Source organism: Pimephales promelas, chromosome 1, assembly GCF_988280905.1.
Source record: "Pimephales promelas chromosome 1, fPimPro1.hap1.1, whole genome shotgun sequence".
NCBI lineage: Eukaryota > Metazoa > Chordata > Actinopteri > Cypriniformes > Leuciscidae > Pimephales > Pimephales promelas.
In genome coordinates this window covers 23,236,038-23,258,967 of record NC_142769.1, presented here as the reverse complement: position 1 = coordinate 23,258,967, position 22,930 = coordinate 23,236,038, and the positions used below count along the sequence as shown (strand labels likewise).

The window sequence follows — 22,930 nt, the reverse complement described above, 5'->3', positions numbered from 1 at the left end:
CTACCATTTCACTTAGTAGAATTTTTTCTAATTTCTACTAGGCTAAGTAATTTAATTTTCTATTTTCTTGTGTAATTTATAATTATGCAGACCTCCTAATAGGACTATACTATAACAATAGATTAAAGTTTATGCAACACAAATATTGCAACAATATACATTTTATTATGATATTAAACTAATATGTATTATTATAAACATTTGAATATTCCGAATAATTGATTGTCCTGGATTTAGTCTGATGTAGCCATTATTATCTTCATTAAAATATCTGGCTCCGTAACACATTTGCTTCAATGCAAATGTTTTGCTTCAATGGAAGGGCGCCGAATGTTGCTGCATATGATTCATGCAACAATTTACAGTTCGACTTCGACCAAATATTTAAAATGGTGTTTTCCAATGCCACAGTTTTAAGGCTTGGGGTTACTCATAATTTGTTAAATACGTGTTAATATCGAAATCGAAATGACGCACACAAATCTAGCCTGGTTAAAACCAGACCATTATCAGTTGTAACTTTCAGAGCAAATCTAGCCTAATTTTGCCAGAGGTTGTCTGGGTTTTCCCAGGCTAACACAAATCTAAACTTTCAATTTTCTAAATCCAATCAAAATATTTCTAGCGCATTTCTGACGCTTCTGGGCGGGGTCCACCAATGGCGCGCAAAACTCAACCAACCAGGTGACTCGAGCGATTATTATGACGTCAGGGGATCCTCTGCTGCGGCAAACGGACCACAAGCGAACGGACAACGAGAGCCGCCCCAATATAATATTATTGATACTATAATTATGTAGGCCTACTAGTAAAAATGTATGTCTATGTGATGTTGAATAATTTACGGTTATGCTATTGTAGCCACACTCTTGTTCTGACCTGAACAAAATTCAAGAAATAACCCCTCGGCGAAAAGGCCTAACTCGCAACGCCAACTACAATGATTAAGTTACGTTACCACCACCCTAACAAAAACATCCCAATTATGTGTTACATAAATTATACGTTATCCAGAATGTAGCCTAGTTTCCAAAGATAATGGCATAAAACCGATCGCTGCACCCATCTCGTTCGCTCTGGTCAACTAGCATTAACGTTAACGTTAGCTGTACGGTCTCAGTTATAACGCAATATTTATTAAACATCTGTGATACTTTAGTCTAATATGTAAAGTATCACATTCTATATAAGATAAGATACTATGATTTTCCAGATTTTAAAAAAACCCTAATGTAGCACTAGCAACATCGCGTTTTTAAATGCAGTTGAGATATGCTGCCTAGTAGCCAGATGGCTATTTTGTATGCAATATACCTCTGAAGGAAACGGATTTCATAATCAGACCATCTTCTTGATGTGCTTCATGAGACAAGAGCCCGTTGTAGATTTTGAACCGATTGAGGACGACCTCGTCAGTCTTCTTGATCTTCGTGCTTAATTTCCCTTGGAGGTGCTGACACCTAGTGGTTGATTAGAGTAACTGCAACTCTTCTAAAACTGGAGCCGTCAGAGTTACAAAATACATTTTCATAAGCAATGTAAGACACTTTACAGGCAAAGCCATTTTTTTTTGTTAATTGTCATTTTTTCGAGTTAATTCACCTTCATAACACGACTTCTTTCAGACTAGTAGAAAGAAAACGTCCAAAAACAGACAATATATGCAAAATAGCCTGTATTTGCTTTTCATTCATTTACACCTGTAGATTACAATTACAATAGCCTACACATCTAATAAAATGCTGCTTTCTCAATAGGTCTACGTTTTTCCCCTCATACTGAACCAGAAATCTCCACTACATCACTTACACACAACTTTCCAGATGTATTCCAATTTAGGCTACCATGTAATTTTAGCCAGACTACTTAGGGCATTGTAAGCTGTCAAACTTTAAAAAAAATGGAAAGTCCAGAGCAAATGAGTATAGGAGAAAACATAATAGTAGGCATATGGAAATGAATCACTTATTTATCACATATATTTGAAGATATTTTCCTGTTGGAATGTTTATGGTGGAGATCGGGGAAAGGCAGGTAAGTTGAGCCTAACGTAGGCTATTAGCAGCGGTTAGTAAGGGAGTGGTTTTGCCAGAATAAACCTCCTGATTCACTTCCTGGTGGCACTCTTGAGCTGCCCAGACCTGTAGTGGCCTAAAACAAGCTAAGAGGATCCGAGAGCAAACCCAACATCCAGATATCATGCTGGGGCATCAGGATACTCCTCTGGTAAGTGAATTCTTTCAGCGCAAAGACTGGCGTCAGATTGCAGGTCATTTCTGTGGGGTTTATAAATTGCTAAACAGTTTTTAAAAAATACTTATAAAGTAAAAGATGTAAAGATGCAATTAACTAAATCAAACATTTTACTTAAGGCAATCATTTTGATTGTGAAGTTTAGCATGTCAAATTATTATTCATATACTTCCACAGCTATCTAGATGTTTCTAAAATTTCAAGGTGGTTTCATTGGTTTAATTTTGTGAATTGAATGAATTAGCTTTTTTCAAGTACAAGAATTGGACTCTGAAGAAAATGTATTTTCTGATACATCTAAGAGATAAAGCGACAATTTGGTAGAAAACATTAAATAATGATATCATCATTCATTGACAAAGTGTCCCATTCATTGTCAAGTTTTTAGAATTTTTTTTTTCCTGGTGTATAAGGTAATTTCTATGTGCCACCTTTAATGCAAATAATTGTGTTTGTGCTTTGTCTCCAATGGTTTTTTCCCTCTCTCATACACTCCATCCCTTTCCCTAGTCAAATCATAGGCAGCTCCTGCACCTCTCCACACAACCACACACATCAATCATGTTTGCATACAAGTCATGGGTACTTTTCAATAATCAACACCTGGCCACCAATCCTCCAAGAATCAATTTAACATAATCTTTTTATTTATAGTTCAAACTACTTTTCAATGACAGCTGGCTGGCTGAGTAATTACATGTTTACTGATCAAACCAGGTCGAAATGGCCCTTGTTTGAAAATAAATGGCAAGCAACCATTAGGAAATAGGAGGTTTCACAATAAAAAGGGCTGGCATTAAAGCAGGCAAGGTGGTAGTTATACCTGAACCTGATGGCATTGCTATGGCATTAAAAAAAGACATTAATCAGATCTGATTACATCAATCACATGCAGTTAACCTCCTGAAATGTTTATATATATATATATATAGAATTGCATTTCAGTTCCTTACTGCTTTTACTATGACTCTTTCGCTCTGTGCCTCTTCAACCACATGAGGAGAACTGACCTGTTGAAGAGGATTCAAATAAGTCCAAGAGGACAACCCAGGTGAAAAGGAAATATATTTAAATTGTACTTATTTTGATATACTTAATGTATTTTAAGTGTACCGTATTAAATATGTATTAAATGTGCTAAATTGAAACAACTTCAAGTATATTAAGTGTACTTTAATATGTATTTAAGTTCAATTTTAATGTAATAGTAATATATTTTATTATACTAAATTGTGCTAAAATGGAACCATTTTAAGTACATTTAATGTAATATAATAGCACTTATTTAAAGTGTATTTTAATACACTTTAAATAGAGTTTAGAAATACAGCATTAGTATATTTTTAGCTTCACATTAATGCGTTCTGAGTATATTTTAAATATAATTTCAGCTTATTAATAATGTATTAGTAGAACACTATTGGACCCACTATTAACATATTAAAAATATATTTTTCCAAAAACCATTTAATATAAAAATAATATATTTTAATGTATTAAAAATACATTTAAACATTTGAATTCAACAAAACCCAATAAAAAAAATATTTCTACAAAACACACAAACACTCTTTGAAAGATAAACTTTAATGCACTACATCAGTAAAGCATTATGAAAACTAAACAAAATACATTAACATAAAATGCATTGATTTGCAGAGGTATTAAACAGAACAAAAATAAATAAATAAATAAACTAACTGAAAGGAGTAGTTCACTTTTGAAAAAACTTTTGGTGATAATTTACTCACCCCCATGTCTTCCAAGATGTCCATGTCTTTCTTTCTTCAGTCGAAAAGAAATTAAGGTTTTTGATGAAAACATTCCAGGATTTTCTCCATATAATCACTGGGAACCAAACGGTTCAGGGTCCAATGGCTATAAGTCAATTTGTCGTGAAAGCATGAGAATTGGCTCAATTGCGAGAGTCTTGTGCTGAATGCTTGAGAGTTGGCAGCCCTGACAAATCTTTTTTCGAGTCAATTCATTCATTTCGTTCATTGAATGAACCTAATGACTCGGAAAAAGATTTGTTAATTTTGATGAACGAGTTCAAATAGGAAAATCATGAACATGCATAACAGAACAGAGCAAGGCGACCATTTGAGCTTATAAAACTTAAACTTGTGGGGGGTTTTTTTTAAATGACCGATCGTTTCGCTTGATAAGACTTATTCATCGTTTGGAATCGTTTAAAGCCCTTTGAACAGTTTGCACAGAAACTGTCTTTTGGACCTTGAACCGTTTGGTCCCCAATGAAGTCCATTATATGGAGAAAATCCTGAAATGTTTTCATCAAAAACCTTAATTTCTTTTCAACTGAAGAAAGAATGACATGGATATCTTGGCATGGGGGTGAGTAAGCTATCAGCTAAAGTTTTTTTTTTTTTTTTTTTTTTAAAGTGAACTAATCCTTTAAGTCAAACAAAGTGAAATACAATAGCAAAAAGTAAAGTGGCCAAATCTTGAGTAAAAAGAGAAGTTCGTGACTTTTTCAGTCTGCCATAGACTCTTTTGGGGACATCAGAAACACAGAGGGAAATCTGGCAAGAATCAAAAAAAACAAGCATTAGTATAAACTTGTTCATTTATAATTCTAATAAAAAGCTGTCACTTTGTTACTTAATTCAGAACACTTAATGCACAAAAAGTCAGATATAATTATTATAACAAATAGGATTTTTCTTTATCATAAAGAATTTTCTAACCATTTCTGAGGTTTCAGGAAGACACAGCTCAGATGATCTTGGGTTTGAGCTGAATGAACCTCGTTTCATGGACTCCAGGGCCTCTTTGAGAGATGCTAATATCCCTGGAAGCTCTATAAGAAAAAATAAAGTCGCATGTTATACAAAGTTAGGGCAGAAAAAAGTTTGTTGTGGGTTGTGTTCTTCATATATAATTTGTATTTTGTTTAAATGGTGAAACATATTTAATGAACCATTACTGTAACTTCCACCCTATTATTAAAGTAATTATTCATTATTAATAAAGACAGAACTTTCTATTGAAAGTTACAAGTTGGTGACAGCTGATAACGCCTTGATTAAATGTAAAAAAGCTGAATACCACTCATAAAATCATATAAATCAGTCCCTCGAGAAAAACACGATTATGTGATTGCATAATTCAATGCATAATCAGGCAAAATACATATTCATTTTTCAAATACGTGTTAATATATAATAGGTCACTTAGTTACTTAGCTGCTACATGACACACTATTGCCTTTTTTTGTTGTTTTTCACCAACAAAAAGTTACAAATCAAGAGGATCAACTACTACTTACTCGACTTGACCTCATCTACTCACGGTTAGGTTTAATAATAAAAAAATGTCTTTGCAATGTGCAAATTCCTTGGCTAGGCTAAATATTAAATATAAAATCTCTCATTTCATTATTTAACATCATTTTAATTTCTCAGTGCAAGATATTTAATAATTGGTTTTGTGAAAGATTATAGTTGGTGATTACAACTTAATTTATTTATCGAATTGACATGAAAACTGACAGCCTACTAATAATTAATTAGATTTTACTATGAATTAAATATCACAGATGTGAAAGTTTTATTAGAGCTTAAAATATATTATAATATTTAAAACACAAGAAGTTACTTAGGGACAATCAAGCCTGTCGTGTAATCACCATTAATAACCTTTTTTCTGCAAACACAGTGGGCAATGTTTTTATAGTTGTATTATGTCACTGTCTAGATCTATAACAATTAAGTTGATAGACGTCAATGGATTAACTCGCTTTAGTGTCAACAGAAACGCCAGTAATCCACAGAACATCGTCATCAACTTCTGAAAATATTTTCTAAACCCAAAGTGAGAATAAAGCCAATTATACTAATCACTTAAACTAATAAACTTACCACCAAGAAGTAAGATCTTTTCTGGCAGTATCTTGCTCTGTCCATGTCGTGGCGGCGCAGCTCTGCGTTGTCCTCTTCACTGCTAAATTGTTCGCGGGAGCTGACGACCTGGTAATCTGCTCGTGTTTTCTCTTAATATTAGATCGGTGCTATCCACATTCACTAGGTCCGAGTCAGTGAAATAACAAAGCAAAATTTGGAAAATACATGATTTCTGTTGAAATATCCGAAGTAGGAAATCTAGGAATACCACAGACAGTCAGTATCCGCTGTCCGCGCCCGCCCAACATGTAAGTTCAAATGGCAGTGTGTGATTGGACAATTGCCGGCAAGCTTGTTTTGAAAAGATTGGCTCTGATTGGTCCAAATGAATGCAACTGGAAATATTAACTAACATCCACAAAAAAAGAAACAACTCTGTTAATATAAACCTAACATGCTTTATAACAAGTTTTTTTTAATTAATTATGGCCAAACAAATGTAAGAGTCAAGCTTTAAGAAATTTATTTAGTTTTTCTAGTATGTACACCTGATCTTTTATGTTGATGTGTGCAAGTACTGGTATTCACTTGTTTTGTGGAAAAGACTATTTGATTAATTAATGCAGAAGTATAAGTGCATTTCTTGTTAGTCAAATTTTAGTGCTTTTCATAATTATAACAAATTAATTTAAAAAAGTTAAACCTAAAACACATAATATAAAGTGTGAAATACATATGCATTGAGTTAAGTGTTGGTAGTATTACAAAAAGTGTGGTCGTTTTTGGTATATTTCTTAAAAGCTTAACTGAGCACATATTTATAATTAAAGTGCTACTTCTAGTCTTTGTAGAAATATACAATTAATTTCGATACATGTTTAATTGCCTTCATGTTAGGAAGGGAATTAAAGGGACTTGAATTTTTAAACTTGAAGTGAACACAAAAAATACTTTAATTTAGCAACAAGTATGCTTTCTGTAAAGACACTAAAACTTCACTAAAACTATGTTTGTTTTTAGCATATTTCTAAAAGTGTAATTAAGTGTATATTTATTAGCATTGCGTTTCTAGTAAAACATTTTTAAATATAATTAAAATATGTTTGTATTTAGCATATTTCTTAAAAATGTAATTAAATACCAATGTACTTCTAGTACACTTTTTAGAAACATATTTAAAGCATGATTGTCATTAGCATATTTATTAAAAATATAATTAAGCATACATTTATTACCAATGTACTAATAATATACTTTTTTAGAAATACATTAAAAGTATGCTTTTCTATAGTGTATTTCTTAAAAGTGTATTTAAACATATATTTATTACCAATGTACTTCTAATATACTTTTTAGAAATACATTTAAAGTATAATTATCATTAGCATATTTATTAAAAATATAATAAAGCATACATTTATTACCAATACATTACTAATATACTTTTTATAAATACATTAAAAGTATGCTTTTCTATAGTATATTTCTTAAAAATGTAATTAAATATATATTTATTACCAATGTACTTCTAGTATACTTTTTAGAAATATACTAAAATGCAATAAAATACATTTTTAGTACACTTTAAATAAGCATGTTGTAAATACAAATGTATTATAAACACACTATTTGTATTTCAAATATATTTTTAATACATTTAATACAACGTCTTTTTCACCTGGGAAGTGCATAGAGAACCTCTATGGATGATCAATTTTGCCTGCTATCAGTAAACAATTATACAAAGGTGTTTTATTATGTTTATGCATATTTCCATATTCAAACTCCATACAGTCCGTCAAGTCTTTCTTTTCTGTTTTGTCTTTCACCTTTCGTTCTTGCTGACTGTTACTTAACCTCAGGTTGGTAAAAAATCAGGTCAGTTTCCCAATTCATATGTTGCTCGGCCTTTACCAGGAGGGAGGGAAAGTTTGCATGTGTGTAAAGAAAGAAAATGAAAATTGCTACTGTTTTACATAAAGTTCCTCACTGAGCAGAGTAGCGCTCCTATGGCTGCACCTGAATGGTCTGTAATACAGATGCATTTTAATTCTGTCCCTAGGGTGTGTTACGGCAGGGCAGAAGGTGTCTGCAATGTGGGGAACTCTTGAGTGAGTCCAAAGAACACAGGTGAGACGATTGGTGGCACGACTTATCATCACCAATAAATACTTAACAGTTCAAAATGCTTGACCTATCCTGTCACTATTTGCAGTTCTCCAGTGGGATGTCGGTGTTATAACCCACTTACAGAGTCCGTTGTTCATGTTGGAGCGAAGAGCAATGAGAGATCCGATAAAACCCACTGGACGGCCGGACGTTTGGGAGATATTGATTTTGTCGGTGTCAGTCGGACCAAGGGCAAGGTATATAAGGGCAGACTTTTACATATTCATATTGTTTTTACTCAAAAATCATTACTTTTCTTGATGGGTTTAAGCTTGTGCACATTATTCACAAACTTCATTTGTCAGTCCAGTTTGTCAGGGTGACCAGCTCCACAGATCCAGCCGAAATCTATCAGATTTTGACTAAGCAGTGGGGTCTGGCCCCTCCTCATCTGGTGGTGGCACTAATGGGAGGTGATGAAGTGGCTCAGCTGAAGCCCTGGCTGAGGGACACACTTAGGAAAGGCCTTGTGAAGGCGGCACAAAGCACAGGTGGATTATTTATTGTTCATTAAAAACAAAATTCAGAATCTCTTTTTGATTGTCACAGATCTCTGACCCTTGACCTACATAGGGGCGTGGATCCTCACCAGTGGTTTGCGTTTTGGCATCACCAAGAACCTGGGTCAGGCCGTAAGAGACCACTCTCTAGCGAGCACTTCCTCTAAGGTGCGAGTGGTGGCCATTGGAATTGCTCCCTGGAACATGATTCAGAACAGAGATCTGCTGCTGTCTGCAAAGGTGGGGACTTCTCAAGAGATGGGGTGAATGCAGGTTCATTGGCCCAATCGACCTCAATTACCCCATCGTTTTGATGTTTTCTTTTATCTCATATCATTTAGTCGCATGAGAAAATGGCATATGGACTGGAAATTAGTTTGCACGTTTGCAGTTGGTTCCATTGTCCCAAAGTCAATAGGTTTTTTATGTGGGTAGTAGTGAGTAGTGAACAAACACACACTGCAAACCGTAAACACACCCACAGAGCAGTGGACAGCCATTTACGGTGGTGCCCCGGGATTGATTGGGGGGTTAGGTGTGTTCATTCCTGCCTGTATTGAGAATCAAACCCACAACCTTCGGGTTACCAGTCTGACTCTCCAACCGTTAGATCATGTCAGATCCTTTGTGGCAGTGACATTGAAGCCACTCTAGTGTTTATTGGTTAACTTTAGTTTTTTTAATTATGTAGCCTTCAAAATTCATAAAAGTTGTTCATAAAAATCATCTTTTGTGGGTCACAGGCCTTATTTCCTGCATAAAATTCCTATTGGCTTTTTGTTGAGGGAATCAGTGTGATGCTAACTTCCTGGTTGGCCTACAACTCTAACTTCATTAATGGTTTTAATATTTACTTCATTTGTAAACTTTTTTTATTTAGCCTGATCATCCAGCAACATACCCGTATGAGGATCTTCCCCATGGTGCAGTCTATTCCCTGGACTGCAATCATTCCCATTTGATCCTTGTGGACGAGGACCCTCAGAGACCTGGAGCCACTGGTGAGATGAGAGTCAGGATGCTCAAACACATCTCTCTGCAGCGCACAGGATATGGGGGTGAGTTAAGACTCAGTCTGTCCCTCACAATTTTTTATCTTCTCGTGCTCAGAGATTGAAATGAATTCACTGTTGTAACAGGCACAGGCAGTATAGAAATCCCAGTTTTGTGTCTTCTGGTCCACGGAGAGCCAAGGATATTACAGGTCACTCTTAACATTTTATTAATAAAACATATCTAATGAATTGATACTGTAGATTATAAGTGTTTTATTGTGGCGTTTTTTTCCTGTCTAACAGAAAATGTACAAGAATATTCAGAACTCAATACCCTGGCTGATTTTAGCTGGCTCAGGAGGAGTTGCTGATATTTTAGTGACCCTGATGGACAGAGGATGCTGGGATGCTGATATGGTCCAAGAGCTGTTGACAAACACCTTCTCTAAGGGCCTACACAGCACTGAAATCACTTCCTGGGTCAAACTGGTAACTTTTGTTTTATGATAGTTAGATTTTTAGTTTTAGATTATATATAGTGTAAAGTCTCAGATTTTGTCTATTAGATCCAGAGAATATTGGACCACGGTCACCTGCTGACAGTGCATGACCCAGAACAGGACTCCGAACTGGACACAGTAATTCTCAAAGCCCTGGTTAAGGGTGAGGAACCATTATATTATACTAACTAAAGCACACAACTGAGAGCATTTATATTTCTATGTATTGATGCAATTGTTCTTGTCTTTGTCTGGGCTCAGCGTGTAAGAGTCAGAGTCAGGAAGCGCAGGACTTCCTGGATGAGTTGAAACTGGCTGTGGCCTGGAACAGGGTGGACATTGCTAAGAGTGAGATTTTCAGTGGAGATGTGGCATGGAGTGTAAGAATGAAACAATATCGTTTTGTGCGTTTTAAATGATCAATAGTTGTTTTGGATTATTGTACACAATATCTCTTTATTCTCTTCTAGGCGCAGGACCTGGAGGAGGTGATGATGGAGGCACTGATAAATGACAAACCTGACTTTGTGCGTCTGTTTGTTGATAACGGTGTGAACATAAACGAGTTCCTAACTTATGGGCGTCTTCAGGAGCTCTACTGCTCTGTGTCCGAGAAAAACCTCCTTCACACTCTGCTCCTGAAAAAGCATCAGGAGAAACAGGCTCATTTGGCCAGCAAACGGTTGTCGGGACAACCCTACACTGAACCAGGTTTCACCTTCCATGAGGTCTCCAAAGTCCTTAAAGACTTTCTTGATGACACCTGTAAGGGTTTCTACCAAAAACTTCCAGCGGTGAGTGGGCCTTTTACATGCACTTACACATATCACACCATGCTACCATTCTGCTATATTATGTGCATCTGCTGCAGGAGAGGATGGGGAAAGGCCGTCTTTTTCACAGTCAGAAAAACCTCCCGGACATGGACCGACGTTGTGAGCACCCTTGGAGAGACCTCTTCATTTGGGCCATTCTGCAGAATAGGCAGGAAATGGCAAACTACTTCTGGGCCATGGTGGGTCGATAAACCAGTTTGAGCGATAAGCTCATTTTCATGAACCAAGTCCATTTGTGAATAAATGTGAATTCAAATGAATTTGCATGTTCACAATTTGTTCTTGAGACCTTATCAGAAGCTATAAACAAAGTTCCATTGATTACCAGTCGAGTATCACACTTGACCTCGGTTGGGTTTACAGATCAAATTTTACAAGGGTCATTAAACAAAGAGCAATTTGCATGAAAAAAGTCCTGTTAAGCTGAGTATCAACACTGAATGAATTCATTGCTTGTCTTTGCAATCTTGCAGTTAGTAATTGTGCTAATTTCTACTTTATGTGCTGTCCTTATTCAATGCATTATTTCACATTCGTCTTTAATTGGCATTTGTGTGTTTTAGGGCCCGGAGGCCGTGGCAGCTGCTCTGGTGGGCTGTAAGATCATGAAGGAAATGGCCCATCTGGCTACTGAAGCAGAGTCTGCTCGCAGTATGAAGAATGCCAAGTATGAGCAGTTTGCAATGGGTGAGAATCACACAACTACCAACCACAGACTCACTAAGTGGAGAACCTCAAACATTTCAAGGGTCAGTTCACCCAATAATGATAATTCTGACATCATTTACTCACCTTCATGTCATTCCAAACCTGCATGGCTTATTTTCTTCTGTAGAACGCAAAAGAAGATATTTTGAGAAAAGTCTCGGTGTTTGTCCATACAATGGTAACCAAACTTTTTGGATACCAATATTCTTCAAAATACCTTCTTTTATGTTCTGCAGAAGAAAATAAGCCATGCAGGTTTGGAATGACACAAGGGTGAAAAAATGATGAAAGACTATTCATTTGTGGGTCATTTGCTCACCATCATGTTGTTCTAAGCATGCATTACTTACTTTTATCCCCATAATACAAAATTTGACATACTGTATTGAAGAATGTTGAGATATTTCTCAAAATGTCTAATTTTATGTTTGGCAGACGAAAGAAAGTCATAGTTTGGAACGGCATATGGATGAATAAAATAAATTGGGTGAAGCTTGGGTGAAGGAAAAATCCAGTATAGCCCCTTTCACACAGAGATTCTGGAAAATACACTGAAAAAAAATAATATGCTTTATCTAATCAAAAAAATTGTGGCAACATATTACAAGCAATATTATTAATTAAATTGTACAAATTAGAATTAATTACAATATTAATCTGATTAACTAATTTGTTCAATTTAATGAATAATATTGCTTGTAATCTGTTGCCACAATTTTATTGATTAGATAAAGCATATTCATTTTTACAGTGTACACAGATAATGTGACCCGGCATTTGTCCCGGGATTGTTTGATTTCGGTTCATTCACACTGCCAGTGATTTGCCGGGATCTTTGAGTGCGTTCACACACAACCCGGAAAGATCCCGGAAAGACACATGACGTTAGGATGAGACGTGTAACGTACGCGACGAAAACATGTACACGCGCATACCGTTCCACAAAGCTGGTGAACGATCTCAGCTGCAGCGCGGATAGTGAGGAGCTCCTGGTCTCTGCTTCGTTACAGTTTGCAGACATTTGTTCGTACTTCCTTTGTTGATGACGAACACAAACTATCTTCTAAAAGCAACAGAGTGGCGCGATGGCACGAGCGTCATCACTATGACACACCCCTTACGGCATTGGTCCTGGCTTTTGTTCACACAGTGCGCGTTCCGGAACTGATTCTGGCAGGTTCCCAACCCGGCATCGATGCCGGTATCAATACCGGGTCGTGTTTGCGTTCACACAGAAGGCGTTCTGGCAATTTCCCATCAATTTGCCGAGATCAACGCGCTATGTGAAAGGGGCTTTATGCTGATCACCAGCATTTTACATACTGGGACAAGCTTCACCAGCTCAGTTGTGCTAGAGAACAGCATGACTAATCCGGTCCACTAGCTAGACCAGCATAAACCAGCCTGGACCAACATGGAATTCATGTTGGTTTATGCTAATCTTAAACAGCAGGTTTAATTGCACATTAAGAACAGTGTTAGGTTGAGTAAATTGCTCAAAAATGTTCTTTTCTGGGTAAACTATTTCTTTAAGCTGTGTGAAGAGCCTATATTAAGTTTAACTACCAGAACACTCAGTTTTGATACCTGCACTATTCTGACAGATCTTTTCAGTGAGTGTTATTCAAACAGTGAAGACCGAGCCTATTCCCTCCTGGTGAGAAAAACACGCTGTTGGAACAAAGCAACCGTCTTGAATCTCGCCACTGTGGCAGATGCCAAATGCTTTTTTGCTCATGATGGTGTCCAGGTAACAGCTTATGCCTAATTCTTGCATTTTCATGCCAGTCATATCCCTATGATCAGCTTTACGTGGATTGTCTTGCACAGGCCCTGCTGACCAAAGTCTGGTGGGGAGCCATGAGGACAGACACTGCCATCTCTAGACTTGTGCTCACGTTCTTCATCCCTCCCCTCATTTGGACCAGTCTTGTCAAGTTCAAGTGGGGATATTTGTTGTTTGTTGTTGTAAAAAAAGATTGTATGATTCATTGAGCATTCTGAGCATATAATGTGTGAATGTGTCACAGTGCTACGGAACAAGTGAGCAAAGGTGATGGGGAGCCGTTTGACGAGCTGGACAGTTTGGAAACAGAGCGAGCCTTGTTGCTCACAGATGAGGACCCAGTGTAAGTCTCTACTTCATACTGGAATAGATATAAACTACAGTAAAACATAAGTATCCTTTTAAAGAACTCTGTTTTCGTGGGTTTTTGTTTTCCTTCAGTGCCGCTGAGGTTGGCGGTGACCCTGCAGTGCAGACCTGCAGTGCAACCTTTCATGTAGTGTTGCGACGGTGGAATCGTTTCTGGAGTGCTCCGGTCACTGTGTTTATGGGGAATGTCATCATGTACTTTGCATTCCTCATTCTGTTCAGTTACGTGCTCCTCCTGGACTTCCGGCCCCCACCACCGAACGGGCCATCTGCAGCTGAGATCATCCTCTACTTCTGGGTCTTTACTCTGGTGTTGGAAGAAATCCGACAAGTAGGACTAAATTGTCTATGGTTTTCGATTTAACGTGTGTGTGTGTGTGTGTGGTTTTTATATTGTGCTTGTGTGTATGTTTACGCAGTCTTGTATGGTTCTTTTTTGATACGGCTTATAGAAGAGGTTGATTTATCCAAAATGACCAGAAACATAATTCTAGTATTGTAATATAATTATTCCTCAGAATATGTAAAGCAGTGTTGTTATTGTTAACTAAAACTATTAAAATAGTTTTCATTCAATTAAAATAAAGCTAAAATAAAGTAGAAATATTTGATGAATAACCAACTAAATTAAGAAAATTTACCTTGGCAACCAACTGAAATAAAATAAGTTTATGTAGTATACAGTATAAACAAACAAATAAATATTACACAACCGAATATTCTAAAACTACTACTAAATAACACAATTAATAAAACTTAAACTAAAATCAACATGACATATAAAAGCATTTAAAATATTGATAAATACTATAATAGTAATAGAACAGCACAAGGTTTAGTTGATTTTCACATATTTTCAGGGTTGTGCACCATTAAGATTTGAATAAGGAATGACTAATAAATTCAGAATTGATTTGAACTGAAGTAGCGAACAAAGTGCAGAACTGTAACTTCTGTAGATGTAGATTGTTAATAATAATACAATTCATTGTCCAGTATATTATTACTAGTTATGATTACAGACAACGTGTTTGTTAATAGTCTGTATTTTAAATCCTCATATAGAAATGTATTAAATGTATTTATGTGTGCCTTTCAAAAGCTCAGTCTGAGCTTAGGACTTAAAAATACAGTATAAAATGTGATGCAACAGAGTACAACACATTCATCCTATGAAACAGTACAATACAATATGTCATTCATAATATAGTACAATACAGTGCAGGAAAATGCACACAATATAAAAGACAATACAATACTAACTATGGGAGTATATGGGTTCATCTGAAATAACAGGTACAAATGCAGTTTGGCAGTAAAGTGGCCTGTGTGCTCAAGCAGCTGAACAAACAGTGCCAACAAAAAACGGGAGAAGGGTTAAGGAGAATATCCAATTCTGTGAAGTTCTTTATAAGAGTTGCAGCTCAAGGGGGAATACCGTTTTTTTTTCTTGTTATGATCTGAAATGATCATTCGAGGATAGAGATTCAAAAAGATGTGGTGACCAGGATGTAAAGACTCATTGTTAATCTCACCAACCCGTTCTTACTCATTGTCCTGGAGGAAAGGTAAATGACAGCCAATGATTGATTCTTTCTGCTGGGTGCCTAATGTGAAAAGGTGTGCCTTCTTCATGTGTGATGATACTAAATATGGATCATGGATGAGGAGAGGACAGATTCAATGACAGAGGTGCAGAACTGGTTCATCAGGACTAAACACTGAGGATTTAAATCAGTAAATTATTTGCTGAGACTTTCTTGATGTTAAATTGTTGTTAAATGATGTTATACTTGTCTTAAATTCTCAACAAGAATATTAACAATACCCACACTCTATTTGTCATGGTTGACAAGCCACTGGTAATTATGAATCTGATAGGGTGGCTATGACATGCGGAGATCCACAGGGATCAGTTCTCAGACCGCTTCTGTTCAATCTCTATATGCTACCTCTAGGCCAAATTCTACAGAACAATAACATTAACTACCATATACCGATGATGCTCAATATATATAGGGTTCTTGAATCGTAAGAAAACAGCTCAATAGACTCGTTTTGTCCTTGTAGAGCACATAAAAACCTGGATGAATTAAAATGGTCCACAACTAAATCAAGAGAAAAGTGAGATTATTGTGTTTAGCAATAAAAAAGAACAAGTATTAGTAAAGAGCTGGATTCTCAGACCCTTAAAAGTGCGTAATCTGTGTTCTGATTGACTCAAAGTCTATCCGCTCCACCAAAGGCTTGGTGCTTTTAGTCTAAAAAATCTCTTATTGTTTAGGACTTGGTATATTTATGATATTTTTGAAGAATATAAACCGAGCCGGGCTCTTAGATCTACACATGTCAGCTAGTAGAGCCCAGAGTCCGAACTAAAACTACCAGAAGATCTTAGACGTGCCCTAAACTTTTTAAATACATTTTTAAATCCAGGTTAAAAACATTTATTTTTTAACATACCGACTTAGCATTTAAGTTAAACCTAACCACACTGTCCTTATAGCTTCGCTTCCTATGTTTTTATCCTATTTTTAATCTTTATGTATTATTTTGTACCATATTATTATGTTTTAATTTGTTTAAATATGAATTGCTTTGATGGTTTCACATTGAATTGCTTCGATGTATGAATTGTGCTGTATAAATAAATTAAATGAGGATTTCAAGGGGACAAATTAGTTGATTGACCTCCTGAAGTCCACAACATTTTTTTTCTGTTTTGAGTACAACACAGTACAGTTGTTTTGTGCAAAGCTGCTGTTCAGTGTATGATTTTTGACACTCTCTGATGCACAGAGTTTCTTCACGGATGAGGACATGAGTATTCTGAAGAAGATGAAGCTATATGTGGAGGATAACTGGAACAAATGTGACATGGTGGCCATCTGTCTCTTTGTGGTGGGATTGTCATGCAGGTATTTTGATAATTTAGTGCTGCTCAATGCTTGTGAACTGTATTAAGAGTAACATTGTGCTTAATTTGAATTGTTTTTGTCTTAAGGATGGCCTCAAGCACCTATGATGCTGGACGAACTGTTCTTGCTTTGGACTTCATGGTTTTCACCTTAAGACTCATTCACATTTTTGCTATTCATAAGCAACTTGGGCCCAAAATCATCATTGTGGAGAGAATGGTAAAAATAATTTAAAATGAAAAACTATATCAGAATAAACATTCATGTTTAATCCCATGTGTTTTTTTTAATGATTTTACAGATCAAGGACGTGTTTTTCTTCCTCTTCTTCCTGACCGTGTGGCTGGTAGCGTATGGAGTGACGACGCAGGCGCTTCTGCACCCCAACGACCCGCGCATCGATTGGGTTTTCCGCAGGGCACTGTACCGCCCCTATCTTCATATATTTGGACAGATTCCTCTTGAGGAAATAGATGGTACAGTATATATTCTTTATATGTTCTTGCTTTGAGCTCATTGTTGGGGCTGTATTAATAAAGGCATTTTTTGTAAGCAGTGTTATTTTAGTATTATTTATGTACTATTAGTCTTTATCAGTATTTTTAATAGGCTTTTATTTGTATACGTTCAGTTTTCATTTCAATTTCTGTTTAAATTGTAGTAATTGTTTATGTGATTTTGAAGTATTATTTCCTAAAAGTTGTAGTAATTCAACTTTTAGCCTTATTGCAGTTACTTGCAAGTTTTAGTTATAGTTATGGTTTTTAAGTTTTTTTTTTTTCAATTAATGTTTATATATAGAATTATTTAATAATATTATTTGTATATATATATTTAATAGTTTTAGTTAAAGGTATTGTTCACCCAAAAATGAGTTTCTTTCTTCTGCTGAACCTAAAAGAAGATGTGTGTATATATATATATGAAGAGTTCAGATGCAAACGCCTCTAAGTGCCATTTGAAATTTTCTTCTAGAATGATCATTTTTATCAAGCTTGTATAAGTTCAGTAATTTTACTTAAATTGCAAGGAAGATAGGCTATATATAATATATAATATATATCCATACTATGGAAGTCAATGGGGTCCATCAATTGTTTGGCTACCCATATTCTTAAAAATACTTTAGTTTATGTTCAGCAGAAGAATGAAATTCATACAGGTTTGGAACAACTTGAGGTTGAGTAAATGATAACCAAATTTAAATTTTTGAGTAAACTCTCCATTCACCAATAACAACACTGGTTTGAAGTAAAAATTAAATGCCAGTAACCAAATTGACTAGAAATCTATTTAATAGTGTTTAATACTTAATCAATGGTTCATTTCATCCTCAGTGGGTCTAGTCACACACTCTTTGTCAACATTTGTTCTTTCATCTAAATTAATTTGTAGTTATTAGACTTGATCTCTAGGTGGAGCTATTGTTTATTTTTGACTATATTTCTCCATTTATCTTCACAGCGGCAAAGATGCCAGACGACAACTGCACTAATGATGTGCAGGACATCATCTTAGGGACTCTGCCACCCTGTCCAAACTTATACGCCAACTGGCTGGTCATTCTGCTGCTCGTCATCTATTTGCTGGTCACAAATGTGTTGCTGCTCAACCTTCTTATTGCCATGTTCAGGTCAGAGTTCAGCTAAAACTGGGAGATTCTATTTGGAGATTTTGTACTGTGAAAAAGTTAAATACAATTTAAAAAATATGTTTGCATTTTGATGTTCCACTTTACACATTTGATAACTAAAAATAGCTTTGCACCAACATGTCAGCTAACTCTCATTAGAGTATAAGTAGAATGTCTGCATAATATCGTAACACTTTACACTTTTATAAGTAACTTATAAGTAACCCTAACAACTAACCCTAACCTAACAGTCTACTAATACTCTAATGAGAGTTAGTTGACATGTAGGAAAATTACTTATAATTAATAGAATTTGTAAAGGAGACCACCAAAATAAAGTGTAACCCACTGTGTGTGTGTGTGTGTGTGTGTGTGTGTGTGTGTGTGTGTGGGTGTGTGTGTGTGTGTGTGTGTGTGTGTGTGTGTGTAAAAATACAATTCTTCTTATAAACAATGTCACAAAATGCTATTTGAAATTCAACCCAAACATGTCACCTCTCCGCAGCTACACCTTCCAGGTGGTGCAGGAGAATGCAGACATCTTCTGGAAGTTTCAGCGCTACAACCTGATTGTTGAATACCACAGCCGCCCGGCTCTAGCCCCACCCTTCATCATCATCAGCCACATCTCTCAAGTTCTCCTCAGCCTCGTCAAAACGACAGAAAACAAGCAGGATCTGCTGGGTAAGAAGTTGTCACACTGACTGTGTACTTCCTGTACAGATTATTTAGATAATTCATTATACTTTTAATGTAGTCAGCCAAACTCCAGTCTAAAATAAGAGCACATAACAAAATTGAACAGTTAAAGCAGTGGAGCAGGAAAAGCAAAGACAATTTAAAGAATCTGTGGTCGAACGTTTGTTCCTCTATTCTTGTTGTGGTCAGAGAGGGAACTACCAGCTGGCCTGGACCAGAAGCTGATGACATGGGAGACGGTGCAGAAGGAGAACTACCTGGCTAAACTGGAACGAGAGCACAGGGAGAGCAGTGGAGAGAGACTCAGATACACTTCCTCTAAGTGAGCCACATTTAAACGCTACACACATATAGAGCTATGATTTAGTACATTATGTTGTTGGTTAACGTCATACGTTTAGTTAAGCTAACAAAATGAACATGTTAGGCAGTGATTACTACTTGCGCTCGTAATGATTGTGATTCAAGGATAGTGTCCTTAATGTGTCCTTAAAGAGATACTCCACTTTTTTTGGAAATAGGCTCATTTTACAACTCCCAGTTAAACAGTTGAGTTTCACCATTTTCAAATCCATTCGGCCGATTTTCTGATATTTAGAAGGATATCAGTAACCAGACAATTTCTGGTCTCATTGACTTCCGTAGTAGAAAAAAAATATACTATGGAAGTCAATGAGACCAGAAACTGTGGAGTATCCCTTTAAAGATTGTGATGGACTGTATTTATAATCATAAAATGTATCATTAACCCATTATCTTATATTGAGATTTCTGCAACAGGTAAGTCTATGCTGAATGAGGGTATGAATAACTATTATCCTCTATGGTTACGCTTTATTTCATTTTTTTTTAATTATTTTTTATTACAATGTCATTTTACATTTAAGTACTGAGTAATAATAATTAACAACATGTAAGTACTATAGGATTAGGATTTGGTTAAGGGGTAAGTTGCATGTAATTATGCATATTTTACTGTTAGTACTACGGTAAGTACAAGGACACTGTAAAATAAAGTGTTACCTAATCTACTTTTTGTATGTATCATTTTATAGGGTACAGAGTTTGCTGAGGTTGGTTGGGGGATTCAAGGATCAAGAAAAGCGAATGGCAACAGTGGAGACTGAGGTGAAGTGAAGGAGTAGCTGCTGATTTAGAGTCACCATGAAAGACAAATCTTTTTTTAATGGAATACTGCAGTATTTATTATAAAATGATTTATCTGTGTACATTTAAAAAAATCATGTGCCCTCATAATCTTTATCACAAAGATCCAGTGATTCAATGGATCATTTCTTTTTCGAGAAGCTGTTTCACTCGTGTATACTGTACATCCCAATAGAGGGAATGCGCGTGACGTCACCGTCGGCCGGAGTGACTGCAGTTCCTCACATTGAGTGGCAAAAAGACTGAGCGGCTGTATATGTGTTCAGCGTGAATGCCGCGAAAAACAAACACACCACACACAAATAAAGTGGGAAAGAGCTTTGCGATTGACTGTAGTCCTACAACTAGATTTTACAAAACATCGGAGGTATGTTTTTACAGACTGCTATAGAAAGAGGAGCAAATGGATCGCAGCAATTCACAGAAACAACTGAACTCCAGTCAGCGAAAGGTGGATTTGCAGTTATCATTTTGTGTCAATATGCTGAATTTAGCTATAAAACCATACCCATATATTTTGTATTGTTATATACATTAACAACTCATCAATTAAATATTTATCATTGCATATTCTGCATTATTGGATGTTTTTTAATAAACACTGACCAAAAAAACTTATAAAGTTTTAGGGCTGGACGATATGATATAGACCATTTCACAAGATGTAAACAACACTGGTCCAGAAGCACTTCCTGTTTCAGTTTTTTAACACTACATAAAAGCTGGGATAAAATACAACCAACAGAACATTTAAAACTGAATCAAAAGTTAAACAAACATCTTTAAGATGTTGTTTTTTTTTACATGTGAAATAAAGAAAACAGTTACAAACTGAAACAGGAAGTGTTTCTGGACCAGTGTTGTTTACATCTTGTGAAATGGTCTATATGGGCCATATATAACACTGATATAAGTGATCACCCGGATTTAGACCTACCTATATTATATTTATATAACAGGCAAATTTGCTTTATGTTTTGGTGCTTTTATTTCGCCGGTGTCGAAATCAGGCAAACATAAATGTCAGGCAACACGATTCCTGGCTGCATGTCAATATCCATGGATCACTGGATCTTTAGTAAGTTGTAAGGAACACTATATTGAGTCCAACATTTATTTTAAATTGATACAATTGTTCGATTTAGTCGCATTTCTGCAGTTTGCCCTATTAAATCCAGTCATGGAGCAGATCTTTTGCCACTCGGTCAGGCTGAGGGGGGTTGTTCCGGCGGGAAAGTCACGTGTCAATGCATTCCCTCTATAGGGAAGAAAAGACTATTGCAAGTTCTGTTTCATGTCAACTTTAATATCTGTTGAGATTCCTCATTTAAGTTCATGTTGCCAAATGACTGAACATGTCAATGTATCTGTAGGTGAGGTATTGTGGAGAGGTGTTGTCTTGGATTGCGGAGTGTTTCCACAAAAGTACTCTGAAGTGTGACAGAGACGTGCCTGTAGCCCCACGTGAGGCTTCCTTTGTTTTCTCTCTTACTCTGTATGAGTGTCTTTCTTTTCATTGTCTCACAGTCTTTGTCCTCTCAAGGTAACACTACACTACCTGTGTTTCACAGGGTCCATTGCCATCAGCTCCAGAAACCCACAACCACAGGAAGCCAAGAGACAGCAGCCATCAGGACATTCAGGATATGGTGCCGAAAAGAAACTCCCTTACATTGATCAGTGATCTGGCTATATTATTATGCTTTTTTAAATTATTTAACTATAAATAGGATATTCAACATTATAGTATGTCATTGTAATTGACACTCCAGGCAACAAAATTAAAGACAAAATCTGTGCAGATTAATATTTTGATTTTACTGTGATTTCCTTGTACATTAAACCTACACCTCTTTTGTAGTTATACAGCACTAGTAATTATCATTACAACTTTTATATATATATATATATATATATATATAAGAAGAATATTAGATTTTTCTTTGTCTTCTATCAACATCTGGCACAATTATTTCAGTAAAATTTACATTTTTCAATTTAATTACCATTGAGGAATCGTATGAATGCTACACAGTGTGAGCTCTTGACATCCTCATTTCAACAGTAATATGTGAAATATTATTTATTTATTAATAATAATGTAATATATTTGTAATAATAAAATAGTAATGTTAACATATGATATAAATATATTATAATACTTTTTTAATATATAATGTATTTTTTCTGTGTTAGCAAAGCTGTACTTTAGAGTCACATGATCCTTCAGAAATCATTCTAATATGCTGATTTGCTGCTCAAACACTTTCTTATTATTATCAATTTTGAAAAAAAAAAAAAAAGTTGGGCTGCCTAATATTTTGTGGAAACCATTTTTGTTCAGGATTTTTTGATGAATAGAAAAAAAAAGAAAAAAAAATTATTTGAAATAAACTTTTTTTTTAAAAAGTCACTTTTATGACCTTAATTCATCCTTTGCTGAATAAAAGTATTATTTTAATTCTTGCTGACCCCAAACTTTTGAACAATAGTGTATAGATATTCTTATCATCTTTGAGAGTGTAAACATCACA

At 35.7% G+C, this 22,930-nt stretch overlaps 1 protein-coding gene and 1 long non-coding RNA gene across 2 annotated transcripts; one reads left to right on the top strand and one right to left on the bottom strand.

Annotated features, from left to right (window-relative positions):
- The first annotated feature begins 2,086 nt into the window (after positions 1-2,086).
- trpm5 (transient receptor potential cation channel, subfamily M, member 5) lies at positions 2,087-22,925 on the top strand. Its single transcript, XM_039658113.2, has 26 exons — positions 2,087-2,226; positions 8,179-8,246; positions 8,332-8,482; positions 8,596-8,776; positions 8,859-9,025; positions 9,666-9,843; positions 9,925-9,989; positions 10,084-10,269; positions 10,347-10,443; positions 10,542-10,660; positions 10,751-11,074; positions 11,152-11,295; positions 11,680-11,803; positions 13,429-13,574; positions 13,655-13,767; positions 13,855-13,953; positions 14,052-14,310; positions 16,779-16,897; positions 16,984-17,116; positions 17,199-17,373; positions 18,362-18,530; positions 19,036-19,214; positions 19,419-19,551; positions 20,285-20,357; positions 21,770-21,860; positions 21,968-22,925. The coding sequence occupies exons 1-26, from the start codon at positions 2,200-2,202 to the stop codon at positions 22,078-22,080; spliced, it is 3,633 nt and encodes a 1,210-aa protein (XP_039514047.1). The 5' UTR covers positions 2,087-2,199; the 3' UTR covers positions 22,081-22,925.
- LOC120485820 (uncharacterized) lies at positions 4,100-6,556 on the bottom strand. Its single transcript, XR_016156197.1, has 3 exons — positions 6,135-6,556; positions 4,962-5,074; positions 4,100-4,796 (listed from the first exon to the last, which is right to left on the bottom strand). It is a non-coding gene; the product is annotated as an uncharacterized LOC120485820 (long non-coding RNA).
- Positions 22,926-22,930: the final 5 nt, after the last annotated feature.